Source organism: Hyperoodon ampullatus (assembly GCF_949752795.1).
Source record: "Hyperoodon ampullatus genome assembly, chromosome: 5".
In the NCBI taxonomy this organism is placed as follows: domain Eukaryota; kingdom Metazoa; phylum Chordata; class Mammalia; order Artiodactyla; family Ziphiidae; genus Hyperoodon; species Hyperoodon ampullatus.
Genome location: NC_136918.1, coordinates 29,964,037 through 29,984,463, shown reverse-complemented (window position 1 = coordinate 29,984,463; position 20,427 = coordinate 29,964,037). Strand labels below are relative to the sequence as shown.

The 20,427-nt window shown below is 44.6% G+C and overlaps 1 protein-coding gene across 1 annotated transcript in view; it reads left to right on the top strand.

Moving 5' to 3' along the window:
* Positions 1–20,427, top strand: part of PLCL2 (phospholipase C like 2) — a 217,386-nt gene that overhangs the window by 125,895 nt on the left and 71,064 nt on the right. The window contains exon 5 of the mRNA XM_079704729.1: positions 19,465–19,540. Coding sequence (XP_079560855.1) covers positions 19,465–19,540 — 76 coding nt within the window. The remainder of the gene's footprint in view (positions 1–19,464; positions 19,541–20,427) is intronic.

The window sequence follows — 20,427 nt, the reverse complement described above, 5'->3', positions numbered from 1 at the left end:
TCAGCCACCAGAAGCAGGGAGATTGAGAAACTTAGGGGAGATGGTGCTTCACGGTGTGATATGGTGGTGGTTGCATGACTGTGTCTCTCATCCGCTTTTCATGTTTTACGTGTCTCCACAGAAACCATCGAGGGACACATATGTAGAAGTATTCTTACACACACACACACACACACACACACACACACACACCTGCAGATACTAAGCAAGAACAGTTGCGAAACACACACCTGCAGACGCTAAGCAAGAACAGTTATAAAACAGTAGCATTTTAGGGGCTGGCAATCCCCTTGAAAGAGCCTTCATCAGCGGCTGTTTTTTTACCAGTTAAATTTGATACCCAGCCCCAGACTCTCTGGGAGGACAGAGATGCAAACCTTAACAGAGTCCCACATGTTGTCAGATGGTGTCTTCAGACAAGAAGCGATAAAGTACGAAGCGAGCCACTGTACCATCTGATGCACCAACTGCAGATACTATTCTGCAGTTTGCAATTCCTGAGTAACTGCAGTGCTGTCCCACCGTACTGGTAAACGAGAAACGGGAGCCTGCTCTTGGCATCACTTCAGCCCCTGAACCAAGCCACCTGGGGAGCGGTGATGGGGCTGTGGCTCGGGGCCATGTGTTTGGTGGGGTCTCTCACTGTTTGCTCTGTTAGAGCCTTTCTGTTGCTTCTGAAGGGGGCAGAACAAGATTGCTTATTTCTCAAACACTTTATTTCACTGAATCTGGTAGGAAATATGTATGTAATATATCTGGAACCTAAAGCTCCAGAAAAGTTAGGGAACTTCCTTTTAAGCAGATGCATTATGCAGAAGAACACTACTACATTTTTGATAAAACTAAGATCGTTGAAGTGCTGTAGTCTTTTTTTCTTCCTGTGCAAGAGGAGAGGAATTGCTTCCCATGTTCCCATCAGATCCCACTTGAATGTGGGATTTTGCTCTTGTATTATTCCTTCAGTGTTTATTTTTGATATATTCTCTTCTTGACTAGAAATAATTTATTTTGTTTCTTCAGTGGCTAAAGTTACCTCCTTAAGTTGTTTTCTGAGTTCTTCTTTCTGTCAAAGACCCACCAGGACAGTTTTTTCAATATTTATTTGGCTGCGCCGGATCTTTAGTTGCAGCGTGTGGGATCTTCCTTGTGGCATGTGGGATCTTTAGTTGTGGCATGCATGTGGGATCTAGTTCCCCGGCTAGGGATCGAACCCGAGCCCCCTGCATTGGGAGCATGGAGTCGTAGCCACTGGACCACTAGGGAAGTCCCCAGGACATCTTTTAAAAGTCTGTGTACATCTCTCAAATTCTGAGCATCCTCTATCAGTAATAGACGTGGTTTTCTTGGTCAGTCGCCGCGTGCATCAGTGGCTGGTCAAAGCTGGGAAGAAGCGTTTGCCTTCCTTATCCTGGTTTGCTCGGTCAACTTCCTGTCCCCACTAGGCTTCGAATAAACAGAATTGGGCCGAGTGGAGACAGCAGTGCTGGCCGACTTCCAGTTTCTTCAGCCTGTTGTCACCTCATGCCTGTGGGGCAGAGACTGAGTTCAGACCACACACTCAGCCCAGATGGGGAAGGAAATGCAGCTTTCCCAGCTGTCTTAGGGGCAGGTGGGTGACCCTCAATTTTAGTTCCCTTTCGTAACCCTGGTCCATTGCCTTAATTCACATTATCCATTTTGGGTTGTGGTTGCTTGGCTCTTTAGGTAAAATGCTCAGTCTCTCAGACTTTCTCTCTTCCCTCAGCTCCTCTAACAGTGGCCACTAGCTGCCTGTAGAGGGTGCAGCTGCAGAAAGTCTCCTTTCTGTGTCCTTGCTAAAGAACGTCCCAAAGCTCACCACCGCCCACCCCAGTGCACCTTGGGGCTGGTGTGTGCAGCACAGGGATTTCCTGGCTCCGTCCTTCGTCCTCAAGGCTCCAAGAGGCGGGCTCCCAACGTCCCCTCCACTGCCCCTTTCCTCCTCCTGTCCTAGGGCTGCAATCGCTTGGCCCAGCCGTGGTCGGTGGAGGGGCATCTCCTCTGCACTAGGGGTGATGCTCTGGGGCCTACATATGTTGTTCCTTGATATGTTAAAATAGTTTAGAAAAGAGTTTCTCCTTGACAGATCCTGACTTTCAACCTGCCATTTTGGTGGGAACCCAAATAAAAATCTAATCTGACCTTTAAAACCGAGAAGTGTCTTTGTTTTTACAAGATAGCTGCTTTTCACCTAGACTCTGAAACTTGCTCTTTGAGTAGGTGGAAAGCCCCAGGGCAAAATGATTTATAAACTATGGCAACATCTCTGGGAAAAAACACAGCTTTACACTCTCCTCGTTACACCTCCCACTGCTGTCGCCAGGCAGCTGGCAGCGTTTCCCTCCCCACGGCACTTCATCTCCTGGATTCCCAGAGAGACAAACTTCTGGAAATATCACCTAGAGAGAGACCTGGGTGCTAAGGCAGAGTCAGAAGTCTGATGTGCCAGCTGTAAGAACTAGGGATTATGTAATGATCATCAAGAGAAATGGAGTCTGAATACTTTGACTAGTGTTGTTAAGTGAATAACATTCTTCTTAGAGCATCTTGGAAATGTGGCCTCCCTTTGGCATGTTGGGATTGATGAAGAACTTATGTTAAGCCTAGTAATTGCCAAGAGAGGGAAAAAAGGGGGGAAATAACTCTAGGGACATGTATCTCATGCATATAGTCTTGTAGCAATTGAAGTTTTCCAGAATCAGAATTTCTGATTTGCTATTGAAACATGCATCGAATACTCTTAATAATATATAGCCCTTTCTTGGGCTTCCCTGGTGGCGCAGTGGTTGAGAGTCTGCCTGCCGATGCAGGGGACACGGGTTCGTGCCCCGGTCCAGGAAGATCCCGCATGCCGCGGAGCAGCTGGGCCCGTGAGCCATGGCCTCTGAGCCTGCGCGTCCGGAGCCTGTGCTCCGCAACGGGAGAGGCCACAGCAGTGAGAGGCCCGCGTACCGGAAAAAAAAAAAAAAAAAAAAAAAAAAAAAAAAAAAAATATATATATATATATATATATTGCCCTTTCTTGAAGAGAACACTTTTTACAGCATCCAGAATCTGTTTGCCGTCTTGAAGTTCGTGATCACTGTTGTGGTGTGCACAGCGTGGTACTGTGTCTACAGCCAGTTTTGTGGATGTGATTGTCCTCTGTGGTGGAAATCCTTTTCAAACAGGAAAGTGATGATCAAGAAACAAAGGACTGAGTTGGCTTTTGGTGTGTGATAATTTATGTGTCTTTAGCAGCTTGTGAGTTCCGAATCCTTTCAGATCCACAAAAGTGAAGACTGGCCGATCTAGAACCTGCCTTTCACGGCTCACTGATGCGTTCAGCCTGCTTCGCCCCTGGTGTCTGGGAGCCCTCTGGCTTGCTCTGACCTTGCACTCAGAGGGGAGCTGTGTCTCTCCTTGACCCTCTGACCTGTGCCGTTGGGACAGAGGGAGCTGTGCCAGCCTGTGCTGGCTGCTTTGAGAGATCATTGTGTTCCTTTCCCTCGTCGTAAGCTGTCCTGGGACAGAACCCTTGGAGCCCCCTACATGTGGACTCTACTCTGAAACACCCAGCACTCTCTGGGCCACACCCCACTGGAGGACCCAGGAAATGCACCTTCACTGTTTATCTTAGTTTTCCTAGGGTGGCAGTTTCTGACCAGATGGGGAGTTGGGGGTGTGAAGCCCATGGTGATTCTTCATCCAGCTCAGGAAGGTGGCTGCCTTTGCCACCTGAGCCTGTGGCTGCGCCTGCTGTCAGCTCCATGTGGGATTCAGAACATTCTCCAGCCAGTTAAATGGGGATGTTTTGCCTGTGTGATTATTTTAGCAGTGCTGGCTACAACTAACCAGTAAGAATCACACACGTGAACCTTTTTTTTAGAAGTATTTTTCTTCTGTCAAAGATGCATCAAAAAGATGAATTGTTTAAATTTCGTTGTGTCCCATCATTGTCTGTATTCAGGTTGAAGTTTAGAAAGGATGTAAGTTGCAGTGATAACAGAATTTTATTGTTTAGTATCTCGATATTCCGATATCATTCCCTGACTTGGCAAATGCAAGATCCATTCACTGGAGCTTAACTTGATTTATTGACACCCATTCTTATATAGTTTAGAGAAGCAAATGCTTTTCCATTGAGAAAATCGGCAGCGTTGCAAATCCCATTCGGAGTTGAGTTGGAAAGATTGCAATTACTCAGATACCCCTAGAAAGTTGTTAGTGGTGGTACATAGATTGGTTTGTAAATGCAGTGATGAGTCTCCTCTGTTTTCATGGACACATAGTCTCTGGATGTGCAATCACATTTTAGAAGACAGCTCTCTAAGAAATGGGATAGTTTGGATGGAATCTGCTCCATGAAGATGAAGCTATCAAAATAACCAGTTTATATGAAAGATCATATATTTTGGAATTTTTTTGAGTACTACATGTAATTGTTGACACTTACTTGGGCCACCTTCTGGCATCACTTCTTGGCAGTAGGATGTACTCATTTCTGACCTTTTCTCCTGTCTTTTATGTCCCTAGTCATGACCTGGAAGAAATTTTTTAAAGGTGGTTTTCCACAGTCTTTTGAATAATGAGGCAGTAGTGATTTTTCTCTGCAGCTTGATGTATTCCTGACAGTAATATTTGACACTTTCTAAGCTTTAAGCATATATTTTATTGAAATGTTACGTTTGACCTCGGGTTTATAAGAGAAATAAAATTCAGCACTGCCTACGGATTCATTATTTCTAGTTTTGTGTAGTGGGAAGGGCTCACCCCCAGCCTCACCAAACCCCTCGAATCGGCACTTGTCTGGTGGTAACTCTCCACCATACACATTAACCGCTGTGCCAGTGGGGACCGCAGGAACTGTCACTTACTATTCTATTTTAACGGTTCCTGGTTTTCATTCTGTTCACTTATATTCCCTCAGATTGCTGGTAAATAATTAATGCCACTCACCCCACTAAAATAACCACCCTTGACGCCAGAAATCTGATTTTACTACCACATGAATTTATCAGGGATAAAAATAGCACTTAATAATGGTTTTTAAGTCTTTTCTAACTTAAGGCATTTAAAATTCTGAACCATAAGAAAATTACTCTCCCAGTCAACTCAGTGGGTGGACAGTATGATGTGTTAAGAGTTAAGTTTAACTCAACAAGCTTAATTATCAGTTAACTTAAAAATAACATGTTAAGTAGGTTAAAACATTTCTTTCCCTACTACGTTTAGTATTAGTCACATCTTTACGGCTAACTCTTATAGATTTTTATGTGCAGGTTTTATACAGGAAGTCCTTTATCTACTTATGGAAATCTTTAAGTATTTTCTTTGAAACCAATGTTGATTATTCTAGTTTTCTTTATAATTATTATACTCCTATACCAGAGAGAGATTAAATGGAGTGATACCATCATTTATGTCATTATATGGCACAAAATAATTTTAGCTTTGAATAATCGCTTATCTGGTGCCAAAAGCCAAAAAAAAAAAAAAAAATCTGTCTTTGTGAATAGAGATAGCTTGAGTATTTAGCTAAATGTAACCAAGATTGTAGTTACTCATTTTTAGCTGATTTCCTAAAACTAACCTCTAGCTATGTTATAAGTCCGTGAAAGCCTTTGACCAATGTTACAATTCTCTGTGACCAAATTTCTCCCTCGTTTACATATAACATATGTTTATGCTTTTAAGATACAAACTGTACTTGATTTTTCATGTTCTGTTCTAAAATGTGCATGTAGCATGTCAAACTATATTCTCTGGAATACTTTTAGTCCAGTGTCACCAAGTGATGCATGGTGTGGCATTTTAGAGCAGGGTCGGGCAACGCTGGCCTGTGGGCCTAGCTGGCACCACCCATTTGTGTATGGGCTGCAAGCTTAAAATGGTATTTACATATTAAATGGTCAAAAAATAAAAATTCAGGACATGTAAAAATCATATGAAATGCAAGCCTCAGTGTCCATAAGGAAATTTTGTTAGAGCACGTTCATGACACTTTCTCTGTGTCTGCTTTCACATTGTGACAGCAGAGATGAGCGGTCGCCTAAAATATTTACTGTCCGCTCCTTCACAGGAAAGGTTTGCCAACCCCTCAAAAAGAGGATCAGGGAAAAAGCCCTAAGGGTATTTTGATGCACTGGTTTCCAGATTCACTTTGGCCAGCTTAAATCATGACTTTAAAGGTTTTCTTTCTTCTTCTTTTTTAAATAATGTACTCAGTGCATTTTGAATGTAGATCCATAGAACATCATTTTACTCTGTTACCCCAGTAGGAGGAGGGCACCCGAGTTCTGTCCTGGAAGAGGCGGTGGACCCCTGAAGAAGTAAAACTACTTGTTAGTGTTTGACGGTCAGAACTATAAACACCAGAGGCGGGAACTAGGAAAGGAAAGCCGGTGAAAATTCCAGTTTGCTTGCAGGGCCCATGAGGACAGCGTGCTATTCCAGCAAAAAAATGGTGACAGTCAACCAGAATCTTGTGTTATAATCCAGTAAAATTTGTAACTAACTTTAGTTTACATGTATTTAGCGAGATGTATAATCATGATTGCGCTGCTTGGTAATGAGGCAGGAATAACGAGCCATCTAAGGATTGAATTTAAGCAGTGCTCAGGTCAGGCATTTCTTGTTAGGGGAGGGGGAGGGTAGGGCAGAGAAAGGGGAATTGGGTGGAGCCGGTGGGCAGGCTCTGCATCTCTTCTGAAAACCCCTAGTTTCCTCTCACCCTCCCCTAAGGTGGGGAGGACGACTTTCTCTAGAATTACAAAATCCAGGCAGTGCTAACCACATTCTATTTAAAGCTCTCTCCACCTCCACCTGGAGGTGAAGCCCAAACCCAGATCCTCTCCCACGGTTGCTGGGGGTAGGGCTGGAGGGTCACACACCCTGCTGTTCTTCATGCTCTTTGCTGCTTTCTTACACTCATCACAACCTGTAATTCTACATTCATTGGTTTGATTCCTTTTCTTAAGGCACCTCTCTCTCTCCCCCCCAGATCTGAGCCCCCGGGGTGGCTGCGACCCTGTGTGTCCTCATCACTGCATTCTCATGACAGAGCCTGCCACAGGGCAGACACTCAAAATATATTTATGAACGAATGTGTGAATGAATGAATGAGTGAAAGAAAACGCCCTTGATCTAGAGGACACAGATATCAGGTGTCCTTCCCGCCCTACCTCTATGTCCCGGAGTACCTGCATTTCCCTGAACTTGGCTCATTTACAGGTGCACGGAAAGCCTTTCTTGGGAGGGTTAGGTTTGGGGCTGGCGACGGCTGGAGGGTGGAGTGGCTGTCCTTCCAGTCTCAGTACCAGAGGGTCTCACCGTCTCCGTCCTAAGGCGGTGAGGGGCACCTGTGCCGGTGCAGGAAGAGGAGGTTCCTGGACAGCTCCAGCTGCCTGTGGGAAGGGCAGGGCCTGAGGCGGGGGGCCAGGCCTGGGACAGCTGGGAGGAAGGAAGGCACGAGCGTCTCAGGTCCCCAGACCATTGACCTCTTATTCAGACCCTCAGTCTCCCCTGCCCTTTACCAGAGGATTCTTTGCCCTGTCTGCAATGCCCTACTCTTAAAGATTTGTGGGTCCTAAGGAGGACACACCCCCAGGGTTGAGGAATGGAGGGGAGAGGAGGCCAGACAGGAGAGGCGCTTGATTCAGCAAAGGCCGCTGAGATGGGAACGTGGCTCATATACGAAGAGCGTTTCATGCTTTGCCAAAGCATGCTCAGAAGTTGAGTGCCACGTGAGCTAGTAGGTGGGCATGGGCTCCTGGTGGGCCAAACGAGAAGTCCCTGAATGCCAGACAGCCACCATCCCTCAGTTGTCACACCCTTCATCCCGACGCTCGCTGGCCCTGTTGGGTACCACACTGCTGTGCTCCCGGGGAAGGAAACCCGGACCCCGCACGCAGTATCCGCGGTCTGTGGGTCCACCTTGGCTAGTCTTTGTCCTGGTCCTTCTCTCACCTGCATCGTGAGCCGACTCCCAGGGCACAGGAGATGTGCCCTGGTGTGTTCTGCCAAGGACACATCTCCGTGAGTGCAGTTGTGAGTTCACACAGCCCGGGGCAGGTGGGCATGGGTGTGAACACGTGTGTACAATATCATTCTTGCACAGAGACGCTGGGACTAGCAATTGGGGGAGGAAGGGGGACCCTGCCTGCACCCTGGAAGTAGGTGAGTGGGGGCTTGGGGGATGGTGGTGCCAGCAAAGAACATGAGCCCTGAGCATGAGAAGTCCCTGCTCTGGTGCTCACTCTGTGACCCGGGCACGTCACTTCTTCATCTGTAGAAGGGGCAGGGTCTCACCACCTCGGAGGGGGTGAGATCACATGTAAGTAGCTTAGGGCGTAGGAAATTCTCAATACACGGTACTCATTATCAGGTCAGTATGAGTTCAAAGGCTAGAAACAAGCAGCTCTTGATGCTCTAAGACTTCTCTGTGTGTATATCTTAGCATCACTCGAACTTCACAGCAGCAGCTTTGCTGTATATGGAGACGTGGTTACTCCGTTTCATAAAGGCAGGTTTAAAATTGCAAAGTGAAAAGCAGAAGGTTAGGTTTCCCACAACCTTGCGTGGGGAGTTGCCTCTCTACTCAGAAAGGGGAAGATGCAGGAGGCTGTGAGTTCTGTGGCTGACACCAGAAAGGCCGTAAATACTGTAGTAGCTGGTCTAGTGGTTCTTGCCCCACTCCTAGCTCTGCTGTTCCAGAGTACTGCAGACTCTTTACTGGGCTCAAAAGTAATGCTCTTCATTACAGAGAAGTCTCCAATTGCTTTCCTCTGTTAACTAACATCTAGACTTAGCTATCACAGACCTGAGAGAAACTAATGACACCTTACAGTAAGACTATGATTGAATTACCGTCTGTTAATTAGGAGTTTCTAAATCACCTTGATCCCCTTGGAGAAAAACCTTGGTATAAGTAGATGGTAATAAAAGTGGAACTATGTTTAATTCAAACTGTATCTTTTGAAATTTAATTAATTTCGTAATAATAGTTTTATTTATTTTTATTTATTTTTTAAAAACAATTTTTGGCTGCACCCTGAGGCATGTGGGATCTTAGTTCCCTGAGCAGGGATCAAACCCACGCCCCCTGCATTGAAAGGCAGAGTCTTAACCACTGGACCACCAGGGCAGCCCCTCATAATAATAGTTTTAAATGAGCGTATCCTCGGTCTCTTGAAAGAGTTATGGAGCATCCAGAAGTTCCTAATACAGTCTCCGCAAGTAGCTCTCTCACTGAGTAGTTGGCTTTAATGAGCTCGAGTTCCCCTTTTCTCCTGCAGGGATGACTTAGGCCAGGTTTTAATCCAGTCTCATCAGTTCTTTGGAGACACTCCCCTCCATCAAAGATGTAGCCTCTGCACTCACGTTCTTTAAAACTTTGAAGACTGAGGAAGTCACAGTGGTGCCCTGGCCCTCCTTTCCCTCTTCCCAGACATTTACTGGAAGCAGAAACAAGTGGCCGGCTGTAGACTGCATCCCCACTGGACACCCTGGCTGCCTCCCGGCCTCGTGGAAAGCTCCTTTCCCAGCTGCTAAGCCCCTCCCATACTCATATCCTTTCCTGCTGTCATGGCCACAGAGGGTATTTGATCACAAGGTGCACTTAAATTTCATGCTGAGATGGTACGAGGGTGTCCGTAAGCACATCGCTACTGTAGTTGAGATAATCGGAGAAGTGTTTTACAGCATTGAGAGGCTGCCCGTGACCACGGGCCCCGGGGAGGATGGGGTATGCGTGCACCCGTGAGGTCACCGTGGTGCAAAATGATTCATCATGTGCTATAAAGTAGCCTGTTTAGCATGAGAATGTGGAATAAGGCTTCCCACAGTAATCATGTGCAAAATGACATGTAACATCCCGAGTTCTTCCCTAAGGAAACTTCTGATTGTGTGAGGTTGGTCATAAAATGGAGAAATAAGAGGGTTATTTTCATTTGAGTGCATGTGAACTTACTATATACAAGCTCTCTACACAGAAAAAAGCACAGTGTGATGTGAAGTGGTATGAGTTATTATACAGTTTTTCTGGATAGTTTTATAGTTGCGTTGGAATTCCTTTTTAGGGTAGTTTGGGTTCTGTTTTGTTGCTCAATTTTCAACAGTTTTTGTTTTCTCTGAGTATCGTATCATACAGCAGCAGAAGCAGTACAAGATCAAAACCAAAATTCTTTTCAACTTGTTGACATTCTGTGTACTTCTGAAACTAAAACTATGCAGAAAATTTAAAACTTTGCCAACAATTTCTGGTAGAATAAACGTTTAAAATCTGTACATTGAGTTCGTGACTAATCTCTTGGTTTATTGGAACTCCCAGCTTTTCCAGAGCCCTTTTCTATTTTCCCTGTGCTATTCTGCACTACCGAGCTTCACCAGCCCTGACCTATTTAAATATATTTGGCAACATGGAGACTTCTAGTAATCTAAGTCTCAATTAATCTAGAAATATGAGTGAATTCCTTTCACGTAAAGGTTTGGTTGTGGCTTTATAGTTTATTAACTTGTCTGCATAAAATAAAAATTTCTTATCTGATTTGAAGGATGGTTTTTAATAAGGTAAATCATCCTTGTGCATTCACTGTTTTAATTCCTCTAAGCTCTGGCTCTGTGATTTTATTGTTCTTTTTTCTTTTATTCCTCTATATAGTGCTTTTTCTCCCCCCTCCTTAATTTCCTCTTTATGGTGTTTTCTCTGTCTTTGCTCCTTTCTCCTCTCCTTCAACCTACAAATGTGTATTACTAAGGACTTCTAGTGGCTAATGCTGGAAGTGCCTCTCAGAAATACCCACAGTGTAAACGTTTGGTCCATCCCAAGTGCACTAGGCACCAAAGCAACTAGGAGAAAGAAAGCACCTAGAGCGATAAATTGGTTGTTTTGACTACATGATACTATTTATTTCCATGAATTTTATACTGAATCCAAATGGTTATTTAGATGAGTACAGGCAAAACCTGTATTACTCTGTGTGTAATAAGCATAATGTCTCTTTGCTTTTTTTTTTTTTTTTTGCGGTACGCGGGCCTCTCACTGCTGTGGCCTCTCCCACTGCGGAGCACAGGCTCCGGACGCGCAGGCTCAGTGGCCATGGCTCACGGGCCCAGCCGCTCCGCGGCATGTGGGATCTTCCCCGACCGGGGCACGAACCCGTGTCCCCTGCATCGGCAGGCAGACTCCCAACCACTGCGCCACCAGGGAAGCCCGTCTCTTTGCTTTTATATTGACATGGTAATTCACTTCAGGAACTACCGTTTAGTTAAAACTTGAAGTTTAATCTGTGAAATACAGCCCTTTCTAAGTGTGTGAATCTGGTTATATATTGATTGAGAGTGAGAAGGAGTAGACGGAGACATTGACTGTGGTAGGAGAGGCTTTTCATCATGTGAAAATTCAGCTAGATACTTACAGATGAGATGGGATCTCAGTTTACAGGGTTTGATCTGAAATGTAGTGCATGAAGATTCAGCGTGTAGCTCAGATAAAAGGTAAGTAACAGGAAAGCTACGTGCCTCACCCTTAAGTACATACCACCCTAGCTTTGCAGTGAACTTTATGACGAATCAGAGCATGTTGAAAAGCTAGAGAATTCTTGGCTTCCTGAATGTGGACTCTGGGTCACTCTTAGCTCATAATTTGCTCCAGATTTATACAGCACTTGGCATCTCTTCTCTGGCAAGAAATGATTGTTAAAATAGTTGAATACAGTGTGGAGGAGGTCTTATATGATGCCAAAAGCATACTTCAGTTGACTATGATAGATACTGAGCGTTTAACTTTACTTCACAAGAAAATTGCATAGATCTTGAAATACTTTCCCTTTTATAGCCAGTTATAACACTTGTTTTGAACATGCAAATTCATTTGCATGTGATCAATACAGTAAGGGATCATTTTAACTGAACGCGGATTTTGTGTTTGCCCGTGCACGGTTTTGATGGCAAGAAACACTAGGGAGTGCAGAACGCTGCACCTGGGTGAACTGAATGTACACACCCACCTCTCACACCCACCAGCTGCTACATCAGATCACTGGGTGTGTCCTGCGCTGCGCCCTCGGCATCTCAGTTATAACCTCTCACCAGACGTCAGACCCCCTCCCTCCACCGCTCACAGGAACTCAGGAGCTGCAGCCCTTCCCTCCAGGTCTTTTTCAAGGTCAGGTGCCACACACCATGCCCACTGCTGCGTTTTCACGTTCCTTAACTACGTCCCATGTGCAGGACTGTGCTGTCACTTGTATTCTGCTCCTGCCTTTTGTAACGTGTCACTGCAGAATTTCTGAGTGTTGTGCCCTGACCCCATTTTCCCCACAAACCTTGTGTTTTTTATCACACGGTTTTTTTAATAGTGCGGTGATTTTTAGGAATACATCTGTCACACAGCAGAACTGTCAGCACTGCCATCTTATTGTCCAGAGTTACCAAATGACCAAGTCCGGAGCTCGTAACACTGTAGACCTTCCAGAAGCTCTCCTCCCACCCCTGGAAATGTTCAACATCCTTGTTCGGTCCCTGACCCTCTGCCCACGCCTTCTGCATCTCTTACACAGCTTCCCTCTGCTTGTTATTATCTGCAGTGTTGCTGTGATGTTTTCATCTCATTTATCTTTAAAATTCCTCCCTCAGAGATGTAGACATTCTTTCCTCTCAGCTGCTACCTTGGTGCAGAAAACTTCCGATTTTCCAGCCCTAGAACCAAGCTTTCCCACGGTTTCTAGCTGCTGCTACAGATCCTCAAAAGACTGCCCCGTTCACTGCCAAGTCCTCTGCTCAGCTGGGGCGGAACTCCACTTCCTGGATGAATTAACACCGTAGAGACACACTGTAAACCTGGAAAAGCTTTGCAGCGGTCGGGTGCGGCACAGCCTCCTCATCTGTCCGGTTTACCCTCTTTGTCTTTGGCTCTTCCTTCTGTGCCCACAGCACATCAGTCACCGGGTCCTGCTCTGTCCTTCCCGGTGTACCCTCTCCAGCCCATCTCTCTCTCCCAGTCCCCCTGCGTCCTGCCCCCCCTTTCATACCCCCATCCCCCATTCCTTCCTTACTCTTCGTTCAGAGCCTGAAATTCTACCTTGATCACAGCACATCTCAGCTTAAAATTGTAACTCCGTATCGCATCCAGTCTGGCCCTTTTCTAACCACGTTCCCTACTTTCCTCTAACGCAAGTGGAAATGTCTAGAGAGCCTAACGGTTATTGCACGTGGATCTCTGTCCTGGCCCCTACCATCACACCCGCAAGGGGGTTGGTATGTGGCAGCAGCCACGTACACTCCTCTCTGCGTATTCATTAACAATCCAGTAGTGCTTTCTATCTGGCAGAGTTCTTTCCTTTTGTTTTTAATTTTATGTTTTAACCGAAGTGTAGTTGATTTACAATGTCATGTTAGTTTCACAGCAAAGTGATTCAGTTAGACATATATATGCTGTATATATATTCTTTTTCATATTCTCTTCCATTATAGATTATTATAAGATACTGAGTGTAGTTCCCTGTGCTGTACAGTAGGTTCTTGTAGGTTCTTGCTGTACAGTAGGTTCTTGTTTATCTATTTTATATACAGTAGTGTATGTATATTGACCCCAAACTCCTAATTTATCCCTCTTGCCTTTCCCCATTGGTAACCATAAGTTTGTTTTCTGTCTTTGGGTCTATTTCTGTTGTGTGTATAAGTTCATTTGTATCATTTATTTTTTAGATTCCACATACAAGTGATATCATTTGATATTTGTCTGGCAGAGTTATTTCTCTCATTTTTCTATTATATAGGTTTTTTTCTGTAATTTTCTATAATTTGCATGGTGAAAAATGTGGAAGTGGAAGTCAGGTTTCATGAGGAAGCTAGGACAGATTACTCTGGAAGCTGTTTGTTGTTTATAAAGTGTTTTCCTAGTGACCTTGCTGGAAGGGACGCTGACCTGGAACGCCTCAGCCCCGGGGTGGTGCCCGCACAGCGGCCTGTGTGAGGTGGAGGGGCTTTAACTGCAGCCTGCAGCTAAAGACCGCCACAGCTGTGCAACTTTTATGCCCCAGTTCAAATGTGTGATTTTTATATTATTTTCAAGTATTAAAAAGCTATGTTGTAATTCCCAACAATAACTTTATAAATGGTTTCTCTTCCATTAGTTCAACTCTGTGACATTTTGCTGTACTTGGAAGCTTTCGCAAAAGGAAACGTTACCTCTGCATTTCAATTTAGAAGTCTCGGATCCCAGAGTTCCTGCATTTGATTCAAAAATTCTTCACCCACACAGTAATAATTATTGTAGTGTTAAAGACGAAAGTAGCATTGTTAGCTGAGGACGTTACTTTCAAGAACACAGAAAAAAAGCACCAAAGCTGAGAGATTCCAGAGGGAATTTTGTTTTTATTTTCTGTACGTTGGTGAACGGACTCACTTTGTAGGGCTGTGTAGCACAGGTTGCAAAACAGAAAATAAAGAAACAGTCTACCGAAATCTAGTAATATAAAATATATTAATGTAGTAGTAGTTCTCATAATCATACCTATAAACAGAGACGTTTGCCTTATACTGACATGGGGAGTTACTTTCAAAACAGGGCATTCTTACAGAAGGCATTTCTGGTTTCCTTCCAGCTTCATAAAATATGAATTTTAATTTTTACTTTGCCTTTAGTTGAAACTTCCTACTTTCCGTCTTCTTGAGACCTATATTAAAACCTTATCTTAGGGGCTTCCCTGGTGGCGCGGTGGTTAAGAATCCGCCTGCCAAGGAATGGGACATGGGTTCGAGCCCTGGTCCCGGAAGATCCCACATGCCAAGGAGCATCTAAGCCCTTGCGCCACAACTACTGAGCCTGCGCTGTAGAGCCCGTGCTCCGCAACAAGAGAAACCACCACAATGAGAAGCCCGCGCACCACAACAAAGAGTAGCCCCTTCTCGCTGCAACCAGAGAAAGCCCGTGCGCAGCAACGAAGACCCAATGCAGCCAAAAATAAATAAATAAATAAATTTCTTAAAAAAACAAAAACAAAAAAAAAAACACCTTATCTTAGAGTTGATCGAATTTATGAAGTGGGTTTCTGGGCTATGTTAAATCTCTAGATTTTCCTAATGCATTTGTTCCAGAAATTTAGGAGGTACTGGTAACTGGACACTAATGTAAAATCCATTAACAACAACTATTTGAAAGCATCTTGTCTTGTAAACAATATGAGGGTCCACGTGGTAAGTTACTCGGGCCGGCAGTGGGATGTCTGATTTCGGTGCTGAGACTTAACACCTGTGCATTTAAAGTGACCCGATGAAATGTGCATTAATGCAGATCATGCTTACAAAACCAGCCACTCTACGGGGCCTTGCGTTCTAGTCACATATTAATGTTACGTCTACAGAGAAAACAAGATAACTTAAAGCAGTTTTTCCCTTTGACTCATCTCTTGATGTCACTCCCCACGTACCTGCTCTTGTCTAGTCTGAGATGCTTATTCTAGTGGTTTCACATGAAATAGAAATGATTTCTGATTTCTGTGTTTTAATAATGAATTGGTTAGTGGAGCCAAGTAAACTGTTTAATGTTGTCATTTGAAAAAATGTTTTTCCCAAGGTGCTTTATAGAAATATTACTTTGTAAAAACACACTTCTGGGCCCATGTCAGTAGCTGAGATGATGCGACGTATTGTGTGTAACGGCTGCCGGGAGCCGGGACGTTCCCTGATGCTTCTGTCCATCCTCCTGGTTGGAATGTGCTTTCCTTCTGTTCAGCTGCTGCCCGTGGTCAAGACCTTCCTGGTATCGTGGAAACAGCAGAGGCTTTGAGTCAAACGGAATCCCCGTCTCCCCGTTCACTAGTTACAGCCCTTTGCTCATCCCAGCAGGCGACCTTGAGAAAGTGGCTTTGCTCTCGGGTCCTCAGTGTTCACATCTGTGAAAGCAGCCCTACCAACACCCACCTCCCGTGGACTTTGGTGAGCATTAGAGGACATGGAGGATGCCAAGTACGTACCTGATGCCAAGGAGGCGTTGAAATACTTCCATGTTGACTCATTCAGCCAACACTTGTACTGTTTATAATTGCACCTCGTCACAGAGTGGCAGACCCAGCCCGAGCGGCAGCGCCCCTAGATCTGACGGTGCCTCCACAGTCTCCCTGCTGTGTCCGCAGTGCATTCAGTCATAGTCGTCAGCCACGTTAGAACAAGACCTCAGCCAGCCGGGTAGGCAGGCAGGGAGGCCCGGCCTGGCTTGGTCCTGCCCTCTCGGCCCACTGGACCTTTAACTGAGTGCACTTACAGGAGCCCACAGGCCAGAGAGTCCCCTGAACAACACCTAGACGGGGCCTTTACTCGAGGAGAACTCACACGAATATTGCAGGAGTGGAGGGTTAATGGACTCAAGCTGTGGACAAGAACTATAAACTTAATTAAAAATATGTCCCCTGCAGCTATAAAAAGGTATAAACTGGCAGTTCCTCCTCCCAGAGGGAATGATGCGCCCATTCCATGACAGGTATGGGGAGGTGAATCATCTCTGCTGAGGTCTGGGTGGGTTTTCTTTCTTCCTGTGTCTGAAAGTTGCTGATTGGTTGGCAGGTACCCACCTCTCTTGGGCTGACTGCCTCTGGAATCCCCTCCAATATGCTCTGCAGGGACCTGCCGCTGTTCACTTCCCAGCCTGGGGGGCTGGCTTTTCACTGTGTTTGCATCCTTCACCTGGGGTGTTAGCCACCTTCATAATTTATATACTGTACGTAAGTCGGGGGGGCACATTCACCCCCATACCGGGAGAAGGACTTGCTATTGAACTGTCCCACTACCCTGCCCTGGCTCAGGAGCATCTCACTGTCACCCCCAGGAGCACGTGGGCAGCGGTGGCACTGCCACGTTTTATGTGATTACTGTTTGCTCGTGGCCCCGGGTCACTCTGCTCTTCATGCGTTCTCAGCACCGACCTCAGGGTCCCACACGTGCAGCCTCAGCGCATGACTGTCCCCAGAGTAAAGGATCGGTCCTCCGGCGTCACAGAGCACAGGGGCAGGGCAGCATCCTTCTCTAGCCCCTGGAGGTGGACGTGCGTTTCTGAAGCCTTTCGTGTCTTTTACAGTTAAAAGGTGCAGCACTCTTTAACCTTTGGCAATACTTTAAACTGGAAGATGCTTCTAAGAGTAATAGTGCGATTTGTTGTTTCTCTGAGCTTCTTCACACCAGGCTTGTCAAGCAAAACTAGTATCAGTAATGGGTGTGTAAAACATTGCCAATGAGAACAGGACAGGAAGGCACACTCATTCAGCTAATTGGGGGCTTCCACAAGGAGCTCTGCCGGGCCCCCGGGTGAGCGCGGAGTCCACTGCGACTTCACCATTGGCAAGTTCCTGCCGCAAGCATCCTCTCCTCGAATCCCCACAATATTATGAGCCCTCATAGTGTCTTTTATTCAGCTCAGTTTACAGGTAGGAAATTACGGCTCCGTGATGTTTAATACGTTGTCCTAGATGACAAAGCTGAGGAACCCATGTAAATCTGTGCCCGTTCTGCGCCTGCCCCAGCCCCGATGTGGATCTGTTTTGACCACCTTCCCCCGTAGGCTGTCTGGATGCGTGAGTCTGGCCTTAATGCTGCTGTTTTGTTCTCTTGCTTTCCTTCTGTTACTGCTTCTGTCCTACCCACTCATCTCAGGACCAGGTTCATTTTGTTGCTTCTTCCGCCTGTTTGAATGATGGTGGCACGGTTGGCCAGTTCTTTGATACTGAGCTGTGACAACCACCATCCTTGCTGGGGGAAGTCCTTGCTTTGTGATGCCTCTCGTTTGGCTCGGCATCAGAGCTGAAGAAGGTTACTGAGGATGGTATGAACCTTTTCAGTATGCAAATTGTGTAATGGTACAAATGACTTTCAGTATAATCGAGTTCTGAGCTCTTCATTTTTATCACTGCCTGTTCAATATGTCAAGCTGTAAAGTAGAATATTTAAATTTGCAGGAATGACTCAGATCTTGAAGAACGAATGTGAAAATACCGAATCCCTAAGTGGGAGCTGTGCCCCTGGGCTATGCACTTCCTGAAGACAGGGGCTGTGTCCTGTAGGTCACCCTGCCCCCCATTCCTGCTCAGCGGCTGCCCACAGGACACCTTCCATGAATAATGAATGAAGGCACAAGTGAACACCTGCTTTGGCCTTCAAACGTCACAGTGTTTACTATAATTTTCTTAGAACAGTGGAAGTTGATAAATGCTGTGTGACTCACTTTAAGAATCTGGTGTACTTCTTAAGAGGCGTGTTGATTATGCTTTAGTTTAAAGAAGTATAACTAATAAAATATGGTGTTCTTTGAGTTATATAAGTAATCCAACCTACGTATATTTAGTTTCTATAAAATAATTACTATGGCAGCTAGTGATAAATACTATAAAGAAAAACAAGGCAGAATTTAAAGGAATGGACAGTGATGGGTTGATATTTGTTATACAAGATAGAATGGCCCTGTAAAAGAGATGAGTAATATTATCATGTGAAATATTTAAATACAAAAAGCTAATAATCAACAGGGGCCTACTGTATAGCACAGGGATCTCTACTTACTATTCTGTAATAACCTATATGGGAAAAGAATCTGAAAAGGAATAGATACATGTATATGTATAACTGAATCACTTAGCTGCTCACCTGAAAATAACGTTGTAAATCAACTATACTCTGATATAAAATAAAAATTAAATTAAAAACAAAAACAAAAAGCTAGAGTCTACAGTTATGGCAAGGATCATAATTGTCCCCATTTGAGCCATGAGAACTGAATCTGGCCATCCCATTTTCATAGTGATTTTAGAGCCAAAAAGTTTACTTCAGATAGATCTTTCCCCAGCATTTTGGTGAGTAAGATAATTGGTCAGCTGTACCCTGTTCCTTTTTCCTAATTCAAGCGCGGCTCCTAAAACAAGCACATGCAATTTAGAACAAGAACTCAACACTGAATTTTTTAAATCACTGATAGGCACATTAAAACTACTTGTTTGAGTGATAGCATTAGTGATGCATCAAAGAAACGCTGTTTTTTGATCCTCATCGTAAGCTTTAAACTGATTCAGATGGAGGCATCTTGGCTGAGGTGAGTAAGGCATGTAGACGCTGGAGCTTTCCATAAGGTGACGCAGGAGGTTTTGTTAAAATGAAGGACAGATTGGATGTGCACACATATTTATTTGTAGCTTTTCACACTGAAACGAACTCAGGTACTGGCTTGAGGTTCAAATCCAGTGTTGTGCAAGCCTAACCACCCGGGGAATATACTCATCACAGCCTGGTCTAAGCCCTTGTGTGGGGAGGTGTGACTGTATCATGTAACACGTACACACATGAACTTGAGTAGTGAGACGTCAGATGGAGGGACGAGTCGCCACATCCACTCAGCCGCGTTGGGGGAAGAGCCTCACGCCCGAGTGCGGACCCTCCTGTGTCCAGCTGTCTGTGTGACTTCCTGTCTGGATGTTTCCTCTGCAGATGATCCAGTCCCTCAAGGCGTTGATTGAAAATGCAGACGCTGTGTATGAAAAGATTGTACACTGTCAGAAGGCAGGTGAGTGAGAATTTGTTTCTTTTCTTTAAAATAAAGTTAGTAGTGTCATCTCTTTTGCCCCTGAGCTACTTCATCTTTTTGATACTATATCAAGAAAACCAGATATAAAAAGTATTTCTTCATGGCTAAAGAAAATACTAATTCACTGGTTCTCAAGCCTGGATAATAGACTCACCCGGGGAGAGCTTTTAAAATATATTGACATGGTCTGGGGTGTGGCTTAAGCGTTCATAGCTGTTAAAGGTTCCCCAGCATTTCTAAGCTGCAGCCCAGATTGAGACCCTCTGCGCTAAATCTCTACCACCTCCGTGGGCACCAGTTACAACCTCTTGAAATTGTTAATGCACTGACATTTTCACATGCTGAGGAATTCATTCATTTCACAACCAGATGTTATACTAGATTACAAAATTCTACTTACATAAACAACCGTCTCAGTAATTTTAGCTGTGATAAAACCAAAAAGTCAAGTGTTCTGCATTGTAATAAGAATAGGCAAAATGCAATTCGTTCAATTTTCAAATTTTGAGTGTCAATTTGGAAGGTTCTAATGTGTAGAATATTTGTAATTCATAAATAAGAGTATCTGTCCTTAATTTCTAGGGTTTTTGGTTGCTGTTCCTTCAAATCAAGAGGCCATAACTGTTACCTAGCCATAAAAAAAAGTCATCTCTTAACTCAGAAATGAACTCGTTTAAAATAGATGAAAGGCAAAGATACATGCGACAATTTCTCTTTTGGGGTTTATTGAAGAATATGCACATTAGTGACTAATCAACAGACAAAAATCCTCATCTTGTTAGCAAATATTATTAGCAAAGTAATCTTTCTACTTCTAGTCCTTTCTGAGACACTTACGACCACAATTAAAGCAAGTTACGTCAAAT